The sequence below is a fragment of the Barbus barbus genome, assembly GCF_936440315.1.
Source record: "Barbus barbus genome assembly, chromosome: 40".
Taxonomy (NCBI): domain Eukaryota; kingdom Metazoa; phylum Chordata; class Actinopteri; order Cypriniformes; family Cyprinidae; genus Barbus; species Barbus barbus.
Window position 1 is genome coordinate 887,062 of NC_136718.1, and position 26,461 is coordinate 913,522.

General features: G+C 41.2%; 1 protein-coding gene across 1 annotated transcript in view; it reads left to right on the forward strand.

The window, feature by feature from the left end:
• The window catches only part of samhd1 (SAM domain and HD domain 1), a 43,361-nt gene extending 34,214 nt beyond the window's left edge, over window positions 1-9,147 (forward strand). Inside the window, exons 8-16 of the mRNA XM_079400078.1 lie at window positions 431-531; window positions 606-714; window positions 1,055-1,146; window positions 1,224-1,339; window positions 4,603-4,742; window positions 5,031-5,120; window positions 5,735-5,839; window positions 7,111-7,248; window positions 8,167-9,147. Of these exons, the coding sequence (XP_079256204.1) occupies window positions 431-531; window positions 606-714; window positions 1,055-1,146; window positions 1,224-1,339; window positions 4,603-4,742; window positions 5,031-5,120; window positions 5,735-5,839; window positions 7,111-7,248; window positions 8,167-8,355 (1,080 nt within the window). The 3' untranslated portion in view covers window positions 8,356-9,147. The remainder of the gene's footprint in view (window positions 1-430; window positions 532-605; window positions 715-1,054; window positions 1,147-1,223; window positions 1,340-4,602; window positions 4,743-5,030; window positions 5,121-5,734; window positions 5,840-7,110; window positions 7,249-8,166) is intronic.
• The last annotated feature ends 17,314 nt before the right edge of the window (window positions 9,148-26,461 follow it).

A 26,461-nucleotide genomic window follows, 5' to 3' on the forward strand; every position in this document is an offset into this window, starting at 1 on the left:
ATTTGATTACTAGAAAAATTAAGAAAATCATTTTATAAGGCCCTGCTATTGTTAAAAAAAAATAGGACCCTATACAAAAAAAAGGTTTAAAATGCAGGTCTTTGGCTCTTAATTTCTTTTTAATTCGCCATTTGAGAAAATCGAGAATGGAATCGGGACATCTAATCAACACCCAGCCCTAATATTAACTGCTGTTGTTGATAAAGCCTTTACACAAATAGTTTGTGAATAGTTAGTTCCTTTCCAAAGCTGTGAGTTTTGTTCTGGGGAACGCTGCATGTGTCTGTACTGTACAGCTTGAAAACAGACACCCAATCAGTCCAGGCCTGCTTCAGAAGCCACGGCAGCTGTGCATGATGGTTACTCGTTCCTCAAAGCTTCCCAAGACTGGCTGTCATCGACTCAAAGCATTATTCCTCTAACCCTGCAGTGGCTGTATAAGGGCAGGCCGATGGAGAAATCCTTCCTGTATGAGATAGTAGCAAACAAAAGAAACGGTATCGATGTGGATAAGTGGGACTACTTCGCGAGGTAAGATGCAGTGTGCACTGAGCTAATGATGAGGTTTCCAGCGTTCGTCTGACCGAAGATGTTTGTTTGGACAGGGATTGTTACCACCTCGGCATTCAGAACAACTTCGACTACCAGCGCTTCCTCAAGTTTGCGCGAGTGTGTGAAGTGAGAGGAAAGAAACACATCTGCACCAGAGACAAGGTAGGTCCAGCAGGTGTTACGCTGACTCTGTGTGTATTCATTCATGTAGTTTGAGCGATTTCAGTGCAGAATATGGTCTGGCCAGAGCAGGACTGGTTTCTCCCAGGATATTTTCTGTATCGGTCACCTGATGGACTTGCTTAGCTGCCTTTATAAGACGGTTATTGTCTTTTTAATTTGTATTGACGGACATGAAACGTGAAAGCTAACTTATCTTTAGTTTTTTATCTTTTGAGCAGGTGTGATGAGGCTCAGAATTGTTTCTGCATCAGTCAGAATGTCACCGCAGTAATAAAAGCCGTTCTGATTGTTTATTGTTGAATTGTTTTAATGTTGGCAGGAAGTTGGCAATCTCTATGACATGTTCCACACTCGTAACTGCCTCCACCGCCGGGCGTATCAGCACAAAGTGGGCAACATCATTGAGACCATGTGTGTATCCGCATCATTTAACCACACGTTGTGATGTTGGTAGCTTTGGGTGTGACTGAAGTGTTGTTTGGTATCAGGATAACGGAGGCGTTTGTGAAAGCTGATCCTCATATTCAGATCCAGGGCTCTTCTGGGAGGATCTTCACCATCTCTTCAGCGATAGAAGACATGGAGGCCTACACCAAACTCACAGGTGCCTCACCAGACATTCTGCTCTAATTCGGTTTTATCTGCTTGCTTGCTTAAAAAACAAAAGTCCCTTTAAGATGATCATTCCTATTCTTTTTCTATTCTATCTACTTGATTTCCTTTTATTTATTATAAAAACACCTTGCTATACTGTGTTGGGATAACCAAGACTTGATGTTGAAATATGAAATGATTTAAAGAAAAAAAAGAAATGCTACTCTAAATATGAAACACCATATTAGTGACTTTATTTATTGAACTGTTGCGTAAATTCAAAGTAACATTAGGAATTGAGCAGATATTTGGTATAAAACAATACTCTTGTTGTGTGATATTGTTTAAATATCTAATAGCTGCATGTTTTGTGCTTGTATCTTGAAGTTTAGGCTCATACACCTGCACTCACAGACTCGGGCACCCAGAATGCATCAGTCTACAGGTCTGGGCACCGGCTGCCTTAAATGCCTAGCTGGAATGTTATTTTTTCCCCAAATTAATTAATGTGTTGTCAACAGCCCTAATTAGTATATTTGTTAATCTGCTGGCTGATCCCCACAACTTCAAGTTTTATTATCCTTGTACTTAGTTTTTATTAAAATGCTATTTACAGTCAAGTTTATTCCCCATTGGTATGTTTAGCCCTATAATTGCTGCTCTCTTGCAAATTTACTGAAAGGTAATTTTGTAATTTAAAGAAGGAAAGAAACAACGGATCAAATACTCAGAGCAAAGAGAAGCTGAAGGATGATACAATATATTTGATGCACATCTGGTTTTCTGTGTTTATGTCAGTACTCCACATGATGGCCATGTTGACGTAATTCAGTGTGTTTTTGAACTGAATTGGGGATGTCCCGCTCTTAACGTTCTCATTCATGCATGTTTCTTTAGTGCTCTGACATGCCAAAGTTGTGCTATGTGGATATAAATGATCGAAATCCTTTCTAAGATTAGAAAGCATGTTGCTCACTGGCTATGTTGACAATTTTTGTTTCAGTCGGACTGAATTCATTCTGATTGAATCTGATTCTGAATGAACGCTAAATAACGTGATCGGGTTGGTGCACGTTTATACAGTGCCTTGCGAATGCATTCATACCCCATTTTGTTCGCATTTTATGTTGCTGCCTTATGTTAAACTGCTTTAAATTACTTTTTTTCCACATCAATCTACACTCCATACACTATAATGGTAAAGAAAAAAAAAAAGGTGGTTTGTGGTTTTTAACATCTTTGCAAATTTATTAAAAATAAAAAACTTAAATTATATCATTGCATATGTATTCATACCCTTATCTGGGACAGTTGGAATTTAGCTCAGGAGCATTTATATTACTTGTAGATGTTACTACACTTCGAGTGAAGTTAACCGGTGGCAAATTCAATTGAATGGGTATGATTTGGAATGGCACACATGTCTTAATAAACGGTTTAACAGCTGCTAATGCATATAAGAGCAAAAACTAAGCCCTGAGGTCAAAAGAACTGCCTGTATAGCTCAGAAACAGGTCCGTGTAAAGCCACGCATCTGGGGAAGAGTTCAGAGAAAAAATCTGCTTCATTGAAGGGTCGCAGGTAGTCTCTGTTACCCTTAATGGAAGAAGTTTGAAACAACCAGGACTCTTCCTAGAGCAAACTGAGCAATTGATGGAGAAGGGCTTTGGTTAGAGTGGTGACCAAGAACCTGATGGTCACTCTAGTGATCATATATGCATATAGGAGAAATGTTTAGTTAAGGGTATGAATACTTATGCAATGTACTTATTTGAGTTTTTTTTTTTTTTTTTTGTATGAGGTTGTGACAATTGTTTTTGTTTTGTAAACATGGTGTATGGAGCGTAGATTGATGTGGGGAAAAAAGGTAATTTAAAGCAGTTTAACAAGGCAGCAACATAACAAAACATGAAAAAATGAAGGGGTATGAATACATTCGCAAAGCACTGTATATCACAAGCTTCAAATCGGAACAGATTTGACGTACACGCTGCACAAATATTTAAAATAGTCTTTATTTGTTTTAAACAGCAGAATGAATATTTATCCATTTCTAGATAGATATTACATATAAAGCGCTGGGTCGTGCTGCTTATATGTATCACGCAGTAAAATGGCTTTGTTAAATAGTTTTGACAGGACACTCATTTCTCCAGCTCTTTAGTCATCGTTGCACCAGCGCAGTCTCTCAGTTTCAGTGTTCAATCCATCAAGTGTTCACATGCGCTCTCGGCCGTATTAGAAGAGGAATAAAACTTCATTCAGATTGAGCTGTTGGATCGAGTAAGGTGTTTACATGAAGGCTTCCTGATTGAGTCGTCAGTCTGGGCCCGTATTCACAAAACATTTGATCTTATCACTAAGAGTTCTCCTAAATGACAGTAAAAGTTTTTAGCTAAGCGTTTTCTCTTAAAACCTATTCACAAAGCTGCTGAGACAAACTTGTGCTAAGAATAGAGAGAAGTCTTAAGCTAAGAGTAAAGGGGCGGGGTTGACCTCGTTGCTATGGATGATGTCAGCATGCTTATTAACTATGCACACAGTGATTGGCTGATAGGAGAGGGGAGGGGTCTCTGTCAGATTTATTCATAGAAATATTGTAGAGCACAATATTATGTTGCCATATTCAAATAAAGATTTTAACACGCAGGCTAAGTGTCACTAATTAAACAAATATATGTTGAGCTAATTGTCAGTCATGCTGTTTGTAGCGGATGCATATAAACCACCAGATTAGAATAATCATGGCTGATAGTAAGACATGCAAACGTAAAAGAAAAGCAAACTGGACTCAAGAACAGCTGTTACTTCTCGCCCAGCTGGTTAATGAAAAGGATATAATCAAAGGAAAATTTGGATTTGGGATAACCTCCAAACCTTAAAGGTGATAACATTTTAAAGGCTCATTATCGTCAAATGTTTCTAAAATGTTTATATTCTGAGGCAGATTGCCGGCAACAGCCATTTTAGGACAGTTGTGAGTTGGTCTTAGAGACTTAGGACTCCTCTTCACGACTCCTAACGTTTCACAGATTTAGCACCTAGGTTTAGCACTAAAACGCTTTGTGAAATACCCTTAGTCCTAAATTTAGGACTGACATGCCCACTATTTTTAAGATTTTCTCCTAAATCGGCGAGTTAGGAGTTACTTCTAGCCTGGAGATGTTTTGTGAATACAGGCCTAGATTTCTAACAGATTATTTGGTTGCATGTAAAGACTCAGATTCTGCTGAAAGATGTACATGATGAAGTGGGGGTTATCTGATGTTTCAGATCACGTATTTGAGCAGATTCTGTACTCGTCTGCGCCGGAGCTGTCCGAGGCACGAGCTATCCTGCACAACATCGTCTGCAGACGGCTGTACAAGTGTGTGGGGCAGACCACGCCAGAGAATCACCTGGACGCCTCACCGGTGAGCCAGAAACAAACACACAACCTCCAGTGGAGAACTGTAGTGTCTTCATGTGCTTTAAGATGAACAGAGGTCTTGTGGGTTTTGAATGACATGAGAGTGAGTAAATAATGATAGAAATGTCAGTTTTAGGTGAGCTATTCATGACCCTGTAATGGGAGAAAGGTCTTGGAAGATACTAATTTAGTCTTCACAAAAAGATTGTAGATCCAGTTGATAAAGGAGCCAAGTGTGAATTGTGTGTGTGAAGTGATGGAGTTGCTGATGAACTTCTGTGATCTCTTGCAGGAGAAGCTACTGGACTGGGCAAAGGAAGTCGCCCGTTCAAAACCCAGCGGCACAGACGCCAACCTGATAGCAGAGGACTTTGTAGTTAGTGTACGTTTCTTTTTTTAAACCATATTTCTTGAGTTCATGCGTGATCCCTTCGATGCTTGCCTACAGCTGTCAGAACGAACACAGCTCCTGTCACACACACGACCTTCAGAAGACATGAAGACAAATTATAAACCATTATTATAAGCTTACTCTTGTGAAGGCAAGCAGATTTTAAAGGATTAGTTCACCCAAAAATGAAAACTAGCCCATGATTTACTCACCCTCGAGGCATCCTAGGTGTATGACTTTCTTCTTTCAGACGAATCCAATTGGAGTTATATTAAAAATTGTCCTGGCTCTTCCAATTAACCCTTTACATGTACTTGATTAAATGGGTGGTGCAATCGTCCGTTCATGATGTCCTCCTAATGAGCGCATGTAAATAAAGAGGTGTGCTGATCTCCCGTCTGCCCATCAATCACTGCAGTGATCCTGCTGTCGAATCAGCATCGAAACACGCGTCACGCACGAGTGTGCCGTCAATACCTGCTCTGAACGAGAGCTCCTATGAAGAGGAATTAATATGAGCTTCCAAAAACTGTGCAATTAAAGAATCAAGAGTGCGGTTTAAAATAATCCTGGCATTTTGTAAACCGTCCTCTTTTGTTCTGTAGGTCATTCACATGGATTATGGAATGAAGGAGAAAAACCCCATCAACAATGTCCACTTCTACTGCAAGAAAGATCCCACCAAAGCCATCAAGATCCGCAAAAAACAGGTGCAGTCCAGAAACACATCACCATCAGCTAGGGATGCACCGATACCGATACTGGTATCGGGTCGATACGGAGCTCATGTACTCGTACTCGTTAAAATGCCCCGATACTAAACGCCGATACCACGCATGTAGTCAGTGCCATATTCAGACAAAGAAACACCAACAACAGAAAAACAGACCGCAGAATGTAGTTATTACATTTTTACAGTATTTCTCGTTGTTAATGCATCAACTAACATAATGAGACTTTATTGTAAAGTGTTCTTTATAGTTATTTTGCAATTTAATCTTTTTGAAACATTTGATTACCTTGAACATTTAAATACGATAATGCAGTACACCAAAAATGAGTTATTTTTGTGAAAAAAAAAAAAAAAAGAAGCCTTTATACCTTTTTGCAACTTATTTCAATATCGTGACCGTATACTGTCCCCCGGAAAAACCCCACTAAGACAAATACATGCCTAGACAGTTGATTATGGATTTGTTTAGGGCTGCAGCGATTCGTCGACGTCATCGATTACATTGATTATGAAAATACGTTGATTAGCATGGCGTGCGTCGGCTCGTCGCACCTTAAGCCACGCCCATTGCCGAGCTTGCAGGTATCCCTACTTAAGACTGTTTTTCTGCCGTGTTTAACACAGACAAGACGGTAGAGCAGAAGGTAAAGGCTAGTATGGCAACATCACTTAGAGATGCGTTCATTATTATTGGGCCGTCAGAAGCGCACATGTATAGCCGAACTGACGCCTTTACGCTGTCAGGATTCAGAGCTGCGCTGAATGAACGGGACAGCGAGTTACCGGTGTAATCATGATGGGTTTAATTCACCCACAGAGATGGAGAAATGATTCGTGTTCATCTTCAGATCCAAACGCGCTCTCTGCACTCGCTAACAAAGCAATTAAAGTCATTGAGAAAACGTTTGAATAAAATATTAAGATTAATAGCTGAAGTTACTGTTATTTATTGATGGTTTAACTAAAAAATTCATCAACTGATAAGAAAATAATAAATAGATTAATTGAAAAATAATTGATAGATTAGTCGACAATAAAAATAATTAGCTGCAGCCCTAGATTTGTTTCCATATTAAATGTTTATGATTTGTATCACCTCTAGTCCCAAAGAAGATGTCCTCTGTATGTAGTTTGTGAGAAATGCATGTTGTTTGAGGAAAGATGTTGTACGTTTGAGCAATGCCTGACTAATTCTATAACCCAGACCAAATGAAGGCCTGTGTTCCTGAAGTCTGTGTTGTGTAACAGGTGTCCAAACTCCTGCCGGAGTGCTTCGCGGAGCAGCTGATCAGGGTTTACTGTAAGAAGACGGATGACAAGAGCCTAGAAGCTGCTAAGAAGTACTTTGTCCAGTGGTGCATGGACAGGAACTTCACCAAACCCCAGGCAAACTTTGCTTTTCCAATTTTGTAATCATTCAAGTTTTTTCAAATATAAGCCTACTTGGTACTTTGAGCGATGGACGTGTCAGATATATTTCAGACACTATTATAATAAAATGGATTGACACAGGGGGGAAAAGTGTTGAACGGATGAAGAAAGGGAGGTGCATAAAGCTGTGGAAAGCCAAGACTCCAGCTGAAATCTATCAGTAATTAGAAGGCAATCCTGCTCCTCATCAGTGGAAATTAATATCAGCTGCTTCAGTCCCAACACTTACAGTACCAGGATGATGAAGATGAAACAAGGGTGACAATGATCCCAAACACAGCTTAGTAAACTCTCGACTGGTTTCAGAGAGAGAGAATAAAGCTGCTAGAACGACCAGCCAATCACCGGACTTGAATCCAATAGAAAATAAGAACTAAAGGTCAGAGTTCATAGAAGAGACCCACAGATCCTTTAAGATTTGAAGACAAGATCACAGCTGAGCAATGCATGCCACTAGTTTCTCCTGCAGGAAGCTCTCATCACCAACAAACACTTTTGTACAAAGTCTTCAATACATTTCAATAGTTCAGTACTTTTCCCTGTCATTCCATTTTATTACAAAAAACAAATAAGTTCAGAAATGAAGTTGTTTTCTTTGTATGTATGGATTACTTGAAATTTTCACCAGATGTTGGTAACAACCCAAGTCAACAGCACCTTTAGAAATATATTTACTGAGAAAAATGGTGAGGTGTTCAATACTTATTTCACGGCTGTATGTGCGTGTGGAACGGGCTGTGAAATAAACATCAGTAAACCGGCTGATTTCAGTCAGGTTTGGTAGTGCTCACTGTTGTTTGTCCTTACAGTGAAGTGCATTGGCTCCAGTGTTGTTAGGTTCTCAAGTTCCTGAGGATATCTGGTGTGTTTCAGGATGGAGACGTCATCGCCCCAGAGCTCACCCCACTCAAACAGGACTGGCACACGCTGGAGCGAGACGACGAGGACAGTGATGGCAGTGATGAAGACAATCGTCCCGCAATGAGAGAGGAAACACCCAGAAAGACTGGGCACAATGTGAAAGTCAACCTGTTTCAAGCTCAGGAGGAACGCAGACTCTGAAGCACTCAGGGATCTGGGACCGCGCTTCATCAGCCCTGCGCTTCTCTCTCTGAGAACACTGGGGAGATCGCCACATGCTCATCCTGTCAGCTTTATTACTTTCAGTTTTAATATGTTCATAGCCAGGGTTTTAATGCAACTCGCACCTCTGACACAGACGCTTTATTATACATCAATCCAGAATGAATGTCTCTCCTCCATCTATCATGTTTCAATGCAGAGGGAAAACGTAAATGCGTTTTGGCATTCTTTTGTTTTTGTTTTATTTAAAACTTTTTATCAGGGACTTGCTGTTACTGTTTTCCTTCTGTTAATCGGCCCTCCACTCGCTTGCAGTGTGTAGAGACTCGTGTTATAATGGGTTTCGGAGGTGATGGCGTTTTATAGATCTATATTGGAGCACTATATAACTCTGTTATACAAAGAGGCTGAAATCAAAAAACAAAAAGTGAATGGTGATGGTGGCCTGATTGTCTAGGATCTTGCTTCAGATGTTCTCATCAGTAATCTGTTTTATGCTCGCTTATTTCAGTCTGTACTGAAGCATTAAAAGTCAAAGCACAATCACATCAAGTCTGTTGTATAGAAAAAGGTTGCTTTGAGAAACGTTGCACATGTCATGCTTAGAGGTGTTGTGCTGAAACAATGTGAACTCAATATCTCAAAATCCAGAGCATGCAAATAAAAATCCAGCCATGCAATTCTTTGTACTTTGTTGACTATCAGGCCAGGAGTGACATTAAAACAGAGTCAGACCCACTTTTATGTACTTAATCTTAAATGAATTGTATCAAACAATTGATGTTTTTACATTGCGTTTGTATTTAAAAATAATTTCTAATTACACTGAGACCCATCACTTCAACTTTTCAAATCACTTTTGCTGCTGTTGAGGAATTGGTTTGGTTGTTTGGTAATGTAACGTGAATGCAATAAGTGCATTATACCCTTTTTATTCTCCTTTTGAATTAAGTACATAATAGTATAACGTAATTTTCTATTTCTCCCATCAGCACTTCGATTGGCTAGATTAGTTCCTCCTTTGTCGTTTCATTAGGCTACAAGATCATATAAAACATGTTTGAAACTTGCAGTGTCTGTGACCGCTGGAGACTGATTCAGATCACGTGTTATTATTGTAAATCTGTCAGTGACCGCATAATCCAGCCTCAAATAGTGTAGCGTGAGCTTGCCTTAACATTAATTTAACCGAAGAGCAGCAATAAATGATTCCAAAAGTGCATTTCCCTCATGCACCTTTAAACTGCAGCTGAAAGTGATCGTAAGAGGGTTCGAGTGCTATAGAGGCCTGGTTTTTGGTTTGACTGCCATCAGCACTGGCCATATAACACGTTTAACAATACAGATTGTGTCAAAGCAACTTTACAATATCAAATAGGAAAATAGTGTGTCAGTAATTGAAAATTGAGTGTTTACTGTTGTCCTTTTGCACTGAAGGCAGTTCATCATTGAATTCAACGATGTCATCATCCAGCTCAGTTCAGTTCAGTTCATTAATATCAGCTGCTTCAGTCCCAACACTTACAGTACCAGGATGATGAAGATGAAACAAGGGTGACAATGATCCCAAACACAGCTTAGTAAACTCTCGACTGGTTTCAGAGAGAGAGAATAAAGCTGCTAGAACGACCAGCCAATCACCGGACTTGAATCCAATAGAAAATAAGAACTAAAGGTCAGAGTTCATAGAAGAGACCCACAGATCCTTTAAGATTTGAAGACAAGATCACAGCCGAGTTCAGTTTAAATAGCGTCTGAGAAACCAGGCTCAGTCGGGGGCCAGTTCTCCTCTGGCCAGACGAAACCAGTAGCTTAATTCCAGGCTGCAGCAAAGTCAGTTTGTGTAGAGGACTCATCTGATCTGAGGACTGAGGACCCTGTGCTGATCCACCATCTGATCTGGATACGGACTGGATCGGGTGGCTATGGTGACCTCGGAATAAGAGAGAAAGACTAATATTAGCGTAGATGTAACGAGGAGTCAGTGGCGTCCATGTGCAGCTTTATTAAAACAGAATGCAAGTCAAACAGGCAGAGTTCAATCACGGGCTTTAAACAACGTAGGTAAGGCAGAATCAAAGTCAGAGTTCAGGCTGAAGATCAGGGCAGGCAGCAAACACAGGATAATCAAATGACAAGGCAGATTGAATCAGAGTAGGCAGGCGGCAGAGAATCAGAGTCCAGTAAACAGTCCAGGTCCACACGGAATAAACGCTCGGAAATGTTTGCATGGCAAGACGAGACTTCGCAATGAGGAAGCTGGGAGAACAGTTTAATAGTTCAGAGTCAATGGGAAACACCTGTGAGTGAAATCAGCCACAGGTACGGGTATATGGGAAATGAAGTCCAATGATAGTTAGTACTCAGGTGACGGTGCCCTCTGGTGGTGAGCGGAGGGAGCCACAGACGCTGAATTCGTGACAGTAGATACCATTCTTGTAACAAGTACATGCCAACGATGTAACGAGTACATCATGTGTTATGAGGAGTGTTCCCGGTTCCGGATGACCTAATTAATGCAGCCTAACAATCCCTTAACAGATTTGAATAACAGAAATGTGTTAGTGTGTTAGCTGAAATCTGATTGGCCCCTGAAGCGCACAGTTGATAAATATATATGATCTACACGCATGCGCTGATTTGTGACTGCGTGTTTTGAGTTTGAGCTCCGTCAAGTTGATTCTTTATCATCTATTTTCTATCTTAAAAACTATTTTATACACTATCATTTTTGTTTCTATAACGTGTGAATATATCCACGATAGCAGTCTAAAACAAAACCAATCAGAGCGCCTTGTTATCACTAGTTTATTTTGATTTCTCGAGTCTGCTATTAGCTTATAGCCCGTTAGCATCGCCAGCGTGGCTGCCGCTAATCTCGCTTACATTGCTAATACTGTATTCACACACATTACCATTGTTTCACTGTTACTTGCTTAAATGGCAGCTTTGTGTCTACCTTTGAGTGCAGGTGAGGACACGTTCGAGCTGCATTCAGTGCAGCTGGAGCTGGAGGCCGTGGAGAAGCAGATCCGTGACCTGGTGGAGAAGTTCCATGCAAGTTCAAGATCATTTGCGATTCATAGATTTCACATCTGAAAGAGAGTCTTACGCGTGGAAATAATGACTCTTAAAGCTGCAAGAAGCATAGAATATTATCCGGATTGTGATAATTATTTAATTGCAGGCTTATAAATGAAAACAAATTGAGATTTCCATGTCTGTGTTTTTTTTTTTGGTAATCAGAGGCGTTTCAGCTGAACGACTGCTTTAAGTGCATAGTTATGTAATCTCTCTAAATGACCCTGCATAACAGTAATTAAGCAGCAATGTCATTGTTCACATTTCCCAAGGCCGAGGACACAGCAGCATGAAATACAACCACATACTACTGAAATGAGTCATGATAATAGCACTAATTAAGCTTGCATACAAGAGAACTGGAACTATCACATCCACTTCATTTCATGGGTTTAATGGCCTATAGAAAGTGCAAGATGTGTCCTTTAAAATCATACAATGCACAAAAAACAAGAGTGGGTTCAACCACAATATACTATATCATGCCACTTAGTCGCATTATAGTACATATTTTTAAATGAAGAGAGACAAATACAGAGACAACATATATGGAGTAAAAATGAGTGCCCATCTGTACTGAATAGAAAGTAGCAGCCCAGATATTCAGGAAAATGACAAAACAAAAACTAGCAGCATGGATATTCAGTGAAAAAAATAAACGAAACGAAATGAAAAAAACAAAAGAAAAACTAATTGCAAGATAATCGGAACTATAATTTTGGCTTAATTTCATAACCTAGAAAAAACTAGCAGCTTTCAAGCATCGAGTTTTGGATGTTTTTTTTAACATGCTTTTGTAGACTGGGCCTGTATGTTTCTGTAGTTTCAACAGTTTCTGTAGTTTCAGCACCTGATTCACTGGTGTCCCTGTAGGCCCTGTTTTTCAATCACACGTTTACCTTTATAATATCATTTTTGTAATAAATAAATGAAAAAGGGCATGGAACAGTAGTATAAACTAACATTTTACAACATTTTATCAATCTTGATTTTTATTAAGAAATACAAAAAATTTAAAATAAATTACAATGTTGGAAAAAAGAAAGCAAGAGATCCATTACCAATAAAGGTAACACTTTAGAATAGGGAACACTTATTCACTATTAACTACGACTTTTCCCTCAATAAATTCCTAATTTGCTGCTTATTAATAGTTAGTAAAGTAGCTGTTAAGTTTAGGTGTTGGGTATATGGATGTAGAATAAGGTCAAGCAGAATAAGGCATTAATATGTGCTTAATTATTACTAATAAATTACTAATATTCTAGAAATATGCATGCTAATAAGCAACGAGTTAAGAGACCCTAAAATAAAGTGTTACCCAAATAAAATTTGTTTTTACCCCCTTTCTACTTAAATTTCTATTCAAAATCCTGAAAAATTAAATGGATGAATGAATGAATGAAATCAATATTGATAATAAAGCAATATTGACATAGCACAGTACCCGCCTCTGAACATTATTCCGTGAAAAACGGTCTGATCAAGGCTGAGCTACTTCTCTTAACAGCTGACTTATTCTGAACTCACATTTCAGCTTATGAAACAGAAGAACAAGTACACCGTGGATGAGCGATGCTGATTGGGCCTAATTCTGAAATAAAGCTACACGGACAGGAGGAATCAACTGCTGGATTTAATGTAGCAAAAAAGCTCTGTGAGAATCACAACCGAATAGCGGCTGACCTTTTTATGAAGCTGTAGGCTAGGATGCATCATGGAAAACCGTTGTTTATGTCTCCTCACAACACAGTCGTTTTGGTAGCTGACAGCATTCACATGTTAGACATCAACATGATGGCTGAATAGAGGCATGAATGAATTTTCTAAAGGATCCCAGCTAAGCAGAGGATCCCTGCTAACCCAGAACAGCTTTTCAGCGCTGGGCTGTATTTATACTCTTTCTGGAACCTCTATGAAGATGTCAGGCTGCATTTCTCTTTTGTCTGGATTTTTTTTTTTTTTTTGTGGAAGATGTTTGATTTCCTCTAAAATAATGGTGTGCGGTTAGCTGTTTTCCTGTTCTACTCTGATGACCGTTCTTATTAACCAGTGAAATCATTGACTGTCTGCCAAGGATAACCTATGGATGTGTTGGAGTGAAAAGAAAGGAAGGAATGACAGACAGAAAGAAGGAAACAAGGAAAGAAGGATGGAAATAATCATTTGTATTGTACAGACAAGGATTGAAGAAAGAAATATTCAAAAAGTGTGTAGACAGGAAGGAGGTAAGATTGAAAATACTGTAATAATTTCCATTATGTAGTGAACAAGTATGCAGGACAGAAGGAAAGCCATGTGAACAGAATTTGTCAATTTGAAATATTCTTGTTCTGATGTTCCTTTGATGTGTTACAATGAAGCAAACCTTCATTCAAACATGACTTCAAATGTATTTTGGTACAATAGAGGGTACTGCAAATGTGGTTCTCTCTTCAGAATCAAGTTACTCCATTTATCCATAATAAATGCTCTTGGGAGAACATCGGCAACATAAACACCATATGGCACAGTGTGCTTACAAATTCAGCATGTTATCAAACACTCAATAGCCTCAGCCAATCAGCAAAATGAATGTGATTCGCATCGTCATTTTAAAGTAAAGTCGTGACGTATTGTCAAGTATGGTGACTCTGCGTTTAACCCATTCAAGTGCACACACACAGCAGTGAGTAGTGAACAAATGCACACACACACACACACACCGTGAACACACACCCGGAGCAGTGGGCAGCCATGCTGCAGCGCCCGGGGAGCAGTTGGGGGTTCGGTGCCTTGCTCAAGGGCACCTCAGTCGTGGTATTGAGGGTGGAGAGAGCGCTGGACATTCACTCCCCCCCACCTACAATCCCTGCCGGCCGGGGACTCGAACATTTTTACAGTACTTCTGGAATTCTAGAATATAGTGGGCAGGTCTAACGGACCTGTACGGGAGAGTAAGATGACCCCCGCCCTACCACGAGTCATAGGGGCTCACCATGGGCAAGTGACAGTACCCCTCTATGCCTCCCAACTATGGGTCAAATAGTAGATGTCAACTCGGCAGCAGGAATTGGCAGCTGTTGTAGAGCATTGGAACGTTTCCTGGTTGGTCTACCACAGCTTCCTCGGTGGGCGGATGATCCTTTGCAGGATAACGGTCAGCGAGTATCAGGCCAAGTTAGTAGGCTACTGCGGGGCGATCCTGCTTTGCTCTTGACTGTCGTGCTTTGCACTCCGTCAGATCTAGTGGTGCAGGACCCAGAGGAAGGCGGCTGTCCTGGGCAAACATCCGTCTTCTGGACTTTGCCCCGGCACTCGGTGCTATAGCGTGCATGGAAAGTAATATACATATTCAGCGACTGGCAAATCGGGAGCACTTGCACTCAAGGGCTGTCGTTGCTCGGCAGGACACACGTGTAACGCAGGCGCGGTCAGGTCGACATTCTGCGACTGCCTCCTCTTCTTATTTTTTTGTTATCAACATTTTTTTATTTTTTTTTTCATACATAGCACAACATAAAAAAACAATATATATATATAATTTTTTTTTTTTTTTTAATTATTAAATAAAACAACAGACACATACTCAACATCTCAAAATCCAGTCAAAAGGAGGGACAGAAAAAAGAAACCCACGGAAGTCACTCCTCCATACAGTCACGTATTTCAAAGAGAAAGCACTGCCAAGCATCAATGGTAGAAGGCTTGGCTCCATTGATTCGTGCTGTTGTACATTCACAAGACACTATTTGCAGGAGGCTACGGATCCAATATGTTTTCCCACACATATGCGGTGTAAACCAGTTCTGTATTATTGTCTTCTTCGCAGCTGTAAAACCAGCAAACAACATTCTCTTTTGCATCGAACTTATACAAAGACCAGAATCATCAAGAAGACACAAACTTGGGTTAACTGACCAATCAATTTGCAGTAAGGATGATAAAACCAGGTTTACATGTGTCCATAGACTGATAGTGATAGGACATTACATACATATATGGCAGTTGAAATTTGATTGTAGTTTCATTTTGAATCTTTTGTAAGGAGTTATGTATGCTCTATGAAAGACTTTGAAGTGAATAAGACAATGAGCCAGAGTTTTAGATGTTAAACTGAGATTAGACCACACCCTCTCCCAGTCGACAGATAAATTAAGGTCAGATAATTCCCTATTCAAAATAGTTTTAATAGAAAGAGGTTTTATAATGCAATCAAGAATCTTATTATATATTAAGGAAGCAGATGGCCGACCAGCAGAAGGAACGCCATACACTTTGAGAGCGGAACGTAATTGAAGAAAGACAAAATATGCAGATGCTGGTAGACAAAATTTAGTTCTTAACGTCTGAAATGAACATAGGCCCTGGTTATCATATATATCACCACATGTGTTTACACCTAAAGAAGACCAAGAGAGTTGGACAAATGGGTGATTTCCGCATACAAAATTAAAATTGTGCAATAAATGTGTACTATTGTTACAGAAGTAGGACAGAGGCAAGAGAGATGGTTATGTTATTTATTTGATCAACAGTATGGCGGGTGCAGGAGATGGCAGGTGAGTGAGGAACTGGTTAAATAAGACAGACGTGACAGAGGCTGAACTTGAATCTTTGTCATATGCAGGTGGAGCGGGAATCACGGGGAACCAGAGAAGACACACACCGCCGACCAGGAGCAGACACTCAGGAATCACTGGAGCTGATGGTATTAGTATCCTAGGAGCACAGAATGCAGGTAAGTAGATTAGCAGGTAAGTACACAAAGTGTAATAATTACTAAGGCTGTGGTAGCTTTAGCAGTCCTCCTTCTCAGGAATGAGACCAGACATCGAGTGTTTGGCGGTGTGTGTCTTTATGGGGAGCAGTAACGAGGAGCGTGACGAGGAGCAGGTGAGTGTAATCAACACAGGTGAGAGTGATTGCAGTGATAATGTGGTGGCAGAGCCTGGCAGATCTGTAACATTAGCTCCCCCTCCTGGAAGGTGCGTCCCGCACCGTAATTACTACATAGGGGATGGAACATCCTGAAGGCCCATGCAGGGCAAGACACGGGGGAAGCCTCCAGGCTGGATCCAGGGAGTTGGGAAGTCGTGGCGGATCAGGAGGTTCGGGAGGCCATGGCGGGACCGGAGACTCGGGAGGCCATGGCGGATCAGGAGGTCCGGGAGGCCATGGTGGGACTGGAGACTCGGGAGGCCATGGCGGGACTGGAGACTCGGGAGGCCATGGTGGGTCAGGGGGCTTGGATGGCCCTGGTGGATCAGGGACCTTGGATGGCCATGGCGGATCAGGGAGCTTGGGTGGCCCTGACGGATCAGAGATCTTGGATGGCCCTGGTGGATCAGGGAGCTTTGTGGCCTTGGCCCTTGGCCTGGCCACACAGGCTGAGGCTATATGGCCCCCCCCCCAAATTTCTTTGGGAATGTTCCCCTCTGGCGGCCACACTGGAGGAACAAGCTCTGTGGGACGCTCAGGAGGAGCGGACACTTGGGGACGCTCTGGAGGAGCGAGCACTTCGGGACGCTCTGGAGGAGCGGGCACTTGGGGGCGCTCTTGCAGCGCGGACAACTGAGGACGCTCTTGTAGCGCGGTGCTGGACGGAACCAGCGGGAACTCAGGTGAGCTCTTGCAAGGTGCTGGAACTGGAGGGCACTGGCGAGGAGCAGGCACTGGAAGGCACTGGCGAGGAGCTGGCACTGGAGGGCGCTTGCGAGGAGCAGGCACTGGAGGGCACGTGCGAGGGGCCGGCACTGGAGGGCACGTGCGAGGGGCTGGCTCTTGGGGGCGCTCTGGAAGCGCGAACACTTGGGGACGCTCGGGCAGCGTGGACACTTGGGGATCAGGAACGGCACTCCTGGCCGGGGTCTGAGAACTGGATTCTCGGAGTTCGGGATTGGCACTCTTGGCCGTGGTTCGGGAACTGGATTCTTGGGGTTCTGGATCGGCACTCCTGGCCGTGGTTCGAGAACTGGATTCTCGGGGTTCGGGATCGGCACTCCTGGCCGTGGTTCGAGAACTGAACTCTCTGGGTTCGGGATCGGCACTCCTGGCCGTGGCTTGAGAACTGGATTCTCGGGGTTCGGGCTCGGCACTCCTGGCCATGACTTGAGAACTGGACTCTCGGGGTTCGGGATCGGCACTCCTGGCCGTGGCTTGAGAACTGGATTCTCGGGGTTCGGGCTCGGCACTCCTGGCCGTGACTTGAGAACTGGATTCTCGGGATTGGGGATCGGCACTCCTGGCCGTAGTCTGGGAACTGGATTCGGGATCGGCAGTCCTGGCCATGGATTCTCGGGATTCAGGATCGGCACTCCTGGCTGTAGTCTGGGAACTGGATTCTCGGAATTCGGGGTCGGCACTCCTGGCCGAGGTCTGGGAACTGGATTCGGGATTGGCACTCCTGGCCGTGGATTCTTGGGATTCAAGATCGGCACTCCTGGCCGTGACTTGAGAACTGGATTCTCGGGGATCGGGATCAGCACTCCTGGCCGGGGTCTGAGAACTGGATTCTCAGGATTGGGGATCGGCACTCCTGGCTGCGACTTGAGAACTGGATTCTCGGGATTGGGGATCGGCATTCCTGGCCGAGGTCTGGGAACTGGATTCGGGATCGGCACTCTTGGCCGAGGTCTGGGAACTGGATTCGGGATCGGTACTCCTGGTCGTGGTCAGAGAACTGGATTCTCGGGGTTCGGGATCGGCACTCCTGGCCGTGGTTCGAGAACTGAACTCTCTGGGTTCGGGATCGGCACTCCTGGCCGTGGCTTGAGAACTGGATTCTCGGGGTTCGGGCTCGGCACTCCTGGCCATGACTTGAGAACTGGACTCTCGGGGTTCGGGATCGGCACTCCTGGCCGTGGATTCTTGGGATTCAAGATCGGCACTCCTGGCCGTGACTTGAGAACTGGATTCTCGGGGATCGGGATCAGCACTCCTGGCCGGGGTCTGAGAACTGGATTCTCAGGATTGGGGATCGGCACTCCTGGCTGCGACTTGAGAACTGGATTCTCGGGATTGGGGATCGGCATTCCTGGCCGAGGTCTGGGAACTGGATTCGGGATCGGCACTCTTGGCCGAGGTCTGGGAACTGGATTGGGGATCGGCACTCCTGGCCGTGGCTTGCGACGGGTTTGAGAGACTAGGGGCAGATTTCAGACCCCAGGTCAGCGCTGTTGGAGACCCATTTCGACTCCGTGTTTACGGAATTTGAGGCAAAAAAAAAAGATCGGATAGGGAGAAATCTGGCTTCGTGTGGACGTAGCCTAAGGCTGTAGCAGCTTTAGCAGTCCTCTTTGCATTAACGAGACCGGACGTCGAGTGTTTAGGCAGTGTGTGTCCTTATAGGAGGAGATAACGAGGGACATGATGAGGAGCAGGTGAGCGTGATCAGTGGCAGGTAGAAACAGGTGCGTGAATGACGTGACTGGTGAGAAGCAGGCAGATCCGTGACAGTAGGGGTCGACCGATTATTGGCCTGGCCGATTATTGGCACCGATATTAAGCATTTTTATGATAATCGGTATCGGTCATTTTCAAAACCGATGTGCCAATAAAATTATTTAATTTTAAAAAGCGCTATTTGGCTCTGATGCAGCCTGTCGGAACTCGCCACTCTGTGGCCTAGACCAGTCTCCGCCCACCGCGCATCTGATTTGTTGAGAGTCAGGATTCCGACCAATCAACGTGGAAGACTAAAGGCACTCTCACACCGAAAGCGCTTGCTAACTGGTGCTGCTTCATCACGCATCAGTTCTCTCTCAAAGGCAGCAGCAGACGTTGCTCAAGTTGCAATAAATTACAATCCACTACACTGAAGTTGTAAAAACCTCAATATTATCTATTTATGGTTTCCGAGATGGGGGAAACGCAGGGGGAATCGCGGAATCCAGCGTTTACTGTATAACGCGGAGTCACGGAATTAGTCAAAGTTTGGATGAATTAATCAAAAGTAGGTCAGTACACTTAAATCGACTCACAATCTGTAAACATAAAGCTGCAAAAAGACTATTTAAATATGAATTCTGCATGTTCGGCGTGTCTCTGTATATGTGAATGGCACAGACGCGCGGTTTTGACACACACACACACACACACACACTGAAGTGCGCGACGCTCGCGGTGTTTTCCGCATCTGCCATGTCATTAAATGAGGACATAAATATATGAACATCATCCCCAGAACTGCTCTGAGAGTTACTTCATGAGCATTTGACTGTTTCGTTTGAGTAAAACGATCGTCATATCATAAATAGCCTACAGAAACTTGAGGTCCTCATGGCAACCCGTCAAAATAAAAGTTCGGTTTATTTACTAATGCTACTACAATTATTACAACTTTTGTTTAAAAGAACAATCACACAATACGCTATTTCTTCCATGATTTAATTTTAATAGTAAACCCATTTGTTTGCCAAATTTGAGTTTAACTCTCATTTGATTAAAAGATAAATTAAATTAATGTTTTATGCCTTCATTTGCACTGCACTGTAAATGAAAACTAATGGAAATTACGGTCACATAGGCCAAGATTAAGATACTGTCACATAGGCCAAGATTAAGTTACTGTCACATAGGCCAAGATTATGATGATGGAAATGGGACATTTCAATAGGCTATTGAACCAAGTGAGCCTATAACAGGCTATTAGTGTTATAGTTTCATTAAAATAGTTGTGTTCTTCTTCGCAACTTCTACAATGGAGCTATGAAGACAATTAAATTATTTACACTTATTATATACATTGCGCTTTTTAAATTAATCAATTGATGTGCATTAGATGATGAATTGAATAGTCACCTCTTGTAGGTTATGATTTAGTCAACCGAAAATAATTAATGAAGAATTATGAGAGGTTATGCTATTACACATACATTTCTAACATGTAAATTATTGAAGCCAAATACTTACATTTCCCCAAGATGTTTAGCTTTAGTATTTAGTATTCATAGGCTTAATCATGAAGCATACAGTGGCCCCACTTTTAACTCTCTCTTTATATATTACCCTTATTGTAGATGGATGCATGGGGGAAGACAAGAGTAAGAAGTGCAACTAACACTAGGGAAGGCCGTTTTTGTCAGAGCCCTTGTCATTCTTAATTTTGACATTAATTTTCATTTTTACACCAGACATATATATCGGTTCAATATATTGGTTATCGGTCTACTTTGTCTGTAATAATCGGCATCGGCCCTGAAAAACACATATCGGTCGACCCCTACGTGACAGTATGATACACGGTCTAAATTATCAAATTTAAATCTACCATTTTTCTCTAAGAAGGAATATAATTGTGAGGATACTACCTTTTCTAGTATCTTTGACAGAAAAGGGAGATTTCAGATCGGTCTGTAATTAATTAATTTGTTGGGGTCAAGTTGTGTTTTTTTTAATGAGAGGATTAATAACAAGCATTTTGAAGGTTTTGGGGACATATCCTAATGACAATGACAAATTAATAGTCCGAAGAGGATCTATGACTTCTGGAAGTAGCTCTTTTAGATGCTTAGATGGAATAGGGTCTAACATACATGCACATAATTTAACAAGTTTATAAAATTTTCCTCTCCTATAGTAGAGAATGAATGGAATTGTTCCTCAGGGGATCTATAGCGCACTATCTGATGCGATACTGTAGGTGATGCCTGTGAAGCCATGTGTTTCTAATCCTGCGTACAAATCTGCCTTTGCAAATTAATTTCTTCACTAGGTGGCAATACTGCCCTGACCCATTGTTTCACAGTCGAAAAGAAGCAAGATGGAACATCAAACTAATGGAGATGACCACAAAAGACAGCCATGTTGATGAGAGCTTGTGGCTAAGAGATTTCTGCAAGTGTAGTTTATAGGAAAGAAGAATTCTGTATAAACTGTTAAATCATCTAAATCAAAAACACGTATATTAGACCCTATTCCATCTAAGCTACTAAAAGAGGTGCTTCCAGAAGTCATAGATACTTTTCTGACTATTATTAATTCGTCATTGTTATGATATGTCCCAAAAACCTTCAAACTGGCTGTTATTAACCCTCAATTGTCATTCAGGACAAATGTGGGCAAAATCATTTTGTTTTGGTTTTTAAAAATAGTTTTCTTAATCTGAGGGGTTTAAGACATGGCTACTTTTCGTAAGTTTGCCACCTGAACACACAAAAAAGAAGACTCGATTCAATAAAGTTAAGTCGTTGAAAAAAAAAAAAACCTCCTTAATTTGTCACCCGTGCCCAAAAATGGGCACCCATAGGAAATGGATGGCAAATACTACAATTCAAAGCATTTTTTATTTGTCCAATAAATCCAACACAATGCAGATGAAACACATAAATGAAGGGGTGAGCCTATACAACATTCTCAATGTGTCAAACAATCACACTTTCTCTCACACACACCCACCCACCCACAAAAAAATCATTGAAAACTACTGCCAACTAATGGCTATTGATATTTTTATATTTTTATACCATCATAAGACGTCACCAAAGTAACCAAATTCTTAGGATTTGGCTGTTTGAACTTACTGGAATTATAATAACTGAAGTAAAAGAAATATTAAAGGGATAGTTCACCCAAAAATGAAAATTTTGTTTATCTGCTTACCCCCAGGGCATCCAAGATGTAGGTGACTTAGTTTTTTCAGTAGAACATAAATTAAGATTTTTAACTCAAACCGTTGCAGTCTTTGAGAGACAAAAAAACATACAGAAACAAAACCAAATTAAACCCTGCGGCTCGTGACGATATAATGATGACGATATGACGATTATATGTTGTCCAAATGAAGTTCTTAGCAATGCATATTACTAATCAAAAATTAAGTTTTGATATATTTCTGGTTAGAAATTTACAAAATATCTTCATGGAAGATGATCTTTACTTAATATTCTAATGATTTTTGGCATAACTGAAAAACAATAATGTTGACCCATGCAATGTATTTTTGGCTATTGCTACAAATATACCCCAGCGACTTAAGACTGCTTTTGTGCTCCAGGGTCACATATTTAGTATTACTACTGTACTACGCTCTGTTAAAAATAAATGAAACGAAACCAAACATAGTAGATTTGTTGTTTTTTTCCTGTTGTACCGAAATCGTATCGAACCATGGCCCCCGAACCGAGGTACACACTGAACCGTGACATCTGTGTACCGTGCCACCCCTACTAGATGGCCATCGGAACAAGACCTTGGGAACCAGATGAGTCCTCTGCACAAACTGCTGGTCTCATCTGGCCAGAGCAGAAGGGCACACTATTTCGACAACACTGTTTCCATGTTTAATACTGTAAAGCTACTTTGACACAATCTGCATTGTAAAAAGCGCTATATAAATAATGGTGACTTGACTTGACTAGTTTAGAAGAGTACGACTGCATGTGCTAAGCCAGGGCTTAGGGCTTTACTTAAAATAAAGTGTATCAAGATTGCACTTAAGTGTAGTTCATGTGTATCTATACTGTACACCTTATCCAGCTGCACCTTAGTTTGATTTAACCCACCAGTACACAGCTAAAATACATGTAATAACTTTCTAATTACATTACAAGTACATAATATTACACAAACATAAGCTACTTAAAATAAAGTGTATCAAGATTGTATTTAAGTGTACAAGTGCGCTGTGTAACAGACTCGTTCTGTAACATATGTGTAACAGTAGCTGCCTTTTACATCTACATAATTACAAACTGTAAGTTCAGGCTGTTCCATAACTTAGTTACATGGTAAGTACATTTTATTTCATGCAAGTACTTAATTAGGAAATTACTCTGTATTATGGAAATCTATGAATCGTAAATGATCTTAAACTTGTGCGCAACTGAATGGTTTCAGCTCTCTGCTTGCAAACGACTCCTAATTAATTCCATTAACATATAGATCCCCCATTCATCATAGTTTAGAACAGCGAGCTGCAAGAACAGCTTTCATTTCCAGAAACCTGCAATACTCGAACACGAGAAAGTGTGTATGTCTGCTCAGACCCTGACGTGACGCTAAGCACTTTTCCACGTCAAAGACCGTCTTTATAAATATGAGCGCTGGCGTGGATTTAAGCGTTCGCACACTCTACGATCAAATCTGAGCGTACACACTTTATAAATGAGGCCCCAGGAGAAGACCTCCTGCCACAGCCGGGATACGGCCCAGACAGGGATTCGCTTTGAGGCACTGCTGAGTCACTCCACAATATAATGAACTTGTTAATGTGTCCCGTTTGCATGTTCTGGCAATACGCTTGTTGTGATGTGTTTGATAGGTCCTTAATCACATGCACTGATATTAAACACACAACAGCAGTTGTAGAGAGTAGTATGTGTAGTCAGATTTTTATCATTTAATTAAAAGCACTTAAATTCTCGGCCCCCTTTGATTGTCTTCTGTTGTTGGGACGGGCCCATGACGGGCCTGAATCAGCTGCTGTTGTTTCTTGCTCTGCTTTATGACTTTTCATCTTTCAGATGATTTGGTTGCTGCTCCTGAGGTCACACAATTATGTCTGATCACGAATGAATGATGTATTAAGAAGTGTAGTCATGTTAAGGCTTTATCACGGCTAAGTCACGTTCAGTGAAGTCATCATATTATGAAATGCATATTCAATGGAATGTATATTAGAAAGTAAAAAGTGTCACACATTATTTTCTGCATAATTGATGTCATTTTATTTCATTGTGATTTTCATTGTGTACAGCACATGGTAGCACTGTGGCGCTCGACACATTCCCACTGCATCCATCACGACCCCCTGACTCTCAGCAGAGCTCAGATCACTCACAGAGGCTGTGATGCTTTGAAATACTATTATATTTTAGCGTTTCGATTTACAAATAGAAAGCAGAGGTATGAAGAAACTTACAATACGGAGATATCCCACAGAGCCGGGAGGGATGGGGACGTGCTTTAGGTCTTTCGTAGCTCATCATATAAAGCCATGCACTGCAATTCCACCCGTTTAACTCCAATCCTTTTTGTAGGAAAATAGAATTTAATGCGTACACAGGCTACATACTCTTACATACATTTGTTGTAAATATTCCTAGTATTTAATTAGATTTAAACCAGGCGTTTGAAGCATGACTTTGATCAGTACAATTCAGGATGTTGTGGCGCATGTGAGAGAAGACAAATGAGTAAACTCAAAGCCGTAATTACTGTCTGCAGATCTTCCTACTCATTCTATTATAAAATGTCACAGATGTCTCGCTCTACAGTCTTCAGACGGGTTGGTTGAGAGGTGATGTCATCAAACTGCAGGCCCATCATGACATCATCACTGCTCCTCCCAGAGCCCCTCCCCTGCCCCCCCTCCAAAAAAATGCATTTAATGAAATTCACAACAATATGATCATTCAGAAGTCACATAAAAATTGCATTTTACTTCTGACCTGTTTTCTAAACTAAAGACCAGATTGAGCATAATAATACCACTAAATCTTACAATAAAGAGGTTAAATGAGAAAACATACTAAATAAAAGTGGTAAAAGATGACTTACATTCAGAATATATGAACCATCAGTTTGTTCTTTTGTAGTTTGTGTCTATTCTCTGCCATTGGCTCGTAACATTGTTCAAGGCCATTTCCTTCAGACTGGAACAACCCAACTACATCAATTCAACGAATGCCCACATCGGAACAAACAATTGATAACATGAGACAAATGTGTGATAGATTATACTGTATGACTGTTATTGTTAGTAATAATTCACTGTACAGAATTAGCAATGTTTGAGTGTTAATATTTGCAAGCTGACGGACGGATGACGCAGACACTGGAGCACAGCAGTTCTTGGGGTTTGGCCTCAGCGTTACAGCAGAACAACAGGCACAGCCTCACACTACATCAACTAGCCTAGAACTACATCTCATGCTGTTATTTGCTGCAGGAAATCGGTTTTTGTTGCTGTTTTTTTCTTTTTTCTTTTAAAAATATATGTTAGTGTCAAGATCACAAAATTTGTCTTTAGTGCAGGGGCTGTATGTACTTCAAAGGGATTTAACGTAATAAATTGCATTAAAAACACCATTATTTTAAAAACTCACTTGGGTAACACACTTAGGCAACAATACAAATGATAAACGGTTAAAAGCCCTGAACTTTGATTATTAAGACAGAGAGACACATGGCAGATTATTAATGTTCATACATACTGTTTTATAAAACATGAATTCATAAAGATAAATGCATTACAAGCAAAAAAATAATAATAATAATAAATAAAATATGATAATATTGACCAAATATATTAGCCTTTATGAAAAAAAAAGATGTATATACATATATTTCATATATTTAAAAAAAGTAAGAACATAAGAATAATACAAAAACAATACTTCAAATAATTGTAACGTTTTGTAATCATGAATGGGAAAAGAATGCCTTCAACCCATAATGAATAAAAAAAGATTTTCGCTTTTCAGCCTTTAAGACCTGACTTCTATTGACTGCAGTGATTTTAGCTGATGTATTCGACATAAGGCATTGTTCAGAGAGGCAGCAAAATCGCTTTGTTTTGGTTAAGTCTGAACAGTTAAAAAAAAAAAAAGTCAGTCTGCTGACTGAAATCGGTGCAGGTGGGCACTCCTACAGGTCCCATCTTCAAAACAAATCTGATTTGTGTGCCACGTGAACAAGGCCCAAGTCTGCCCTACACTCTCAAACAGTTGTACTCGTGCCTTTTCCCTGCTTGTGTATGCTGTCTATCACACTTCTTCTGCAAAATTTCAGCGAGAGAACTGGAAAAACTTCCAGTCCAAACATCACTTGAAGCAGCGAGGTGAGCATTGTAAACAGTTTTCAGAGCTTGGATGGAATGTTAGAAGCAACTGTCCTGCACATTATTCGTGTCTGTCGGATACACATGTGTCATTATTATGAGAGAGTGAAGCTGGTGGTGTTTGCGGGTGTTGTTTCTTGCGTCATATAGTAACGACTGTCTGTCCTGAAATCAATAACCTGTCTAATACCATCAGGGCACTCATTCAAATGGTCAAGGATGTGTGTGCGTGGCGGTGGAGTG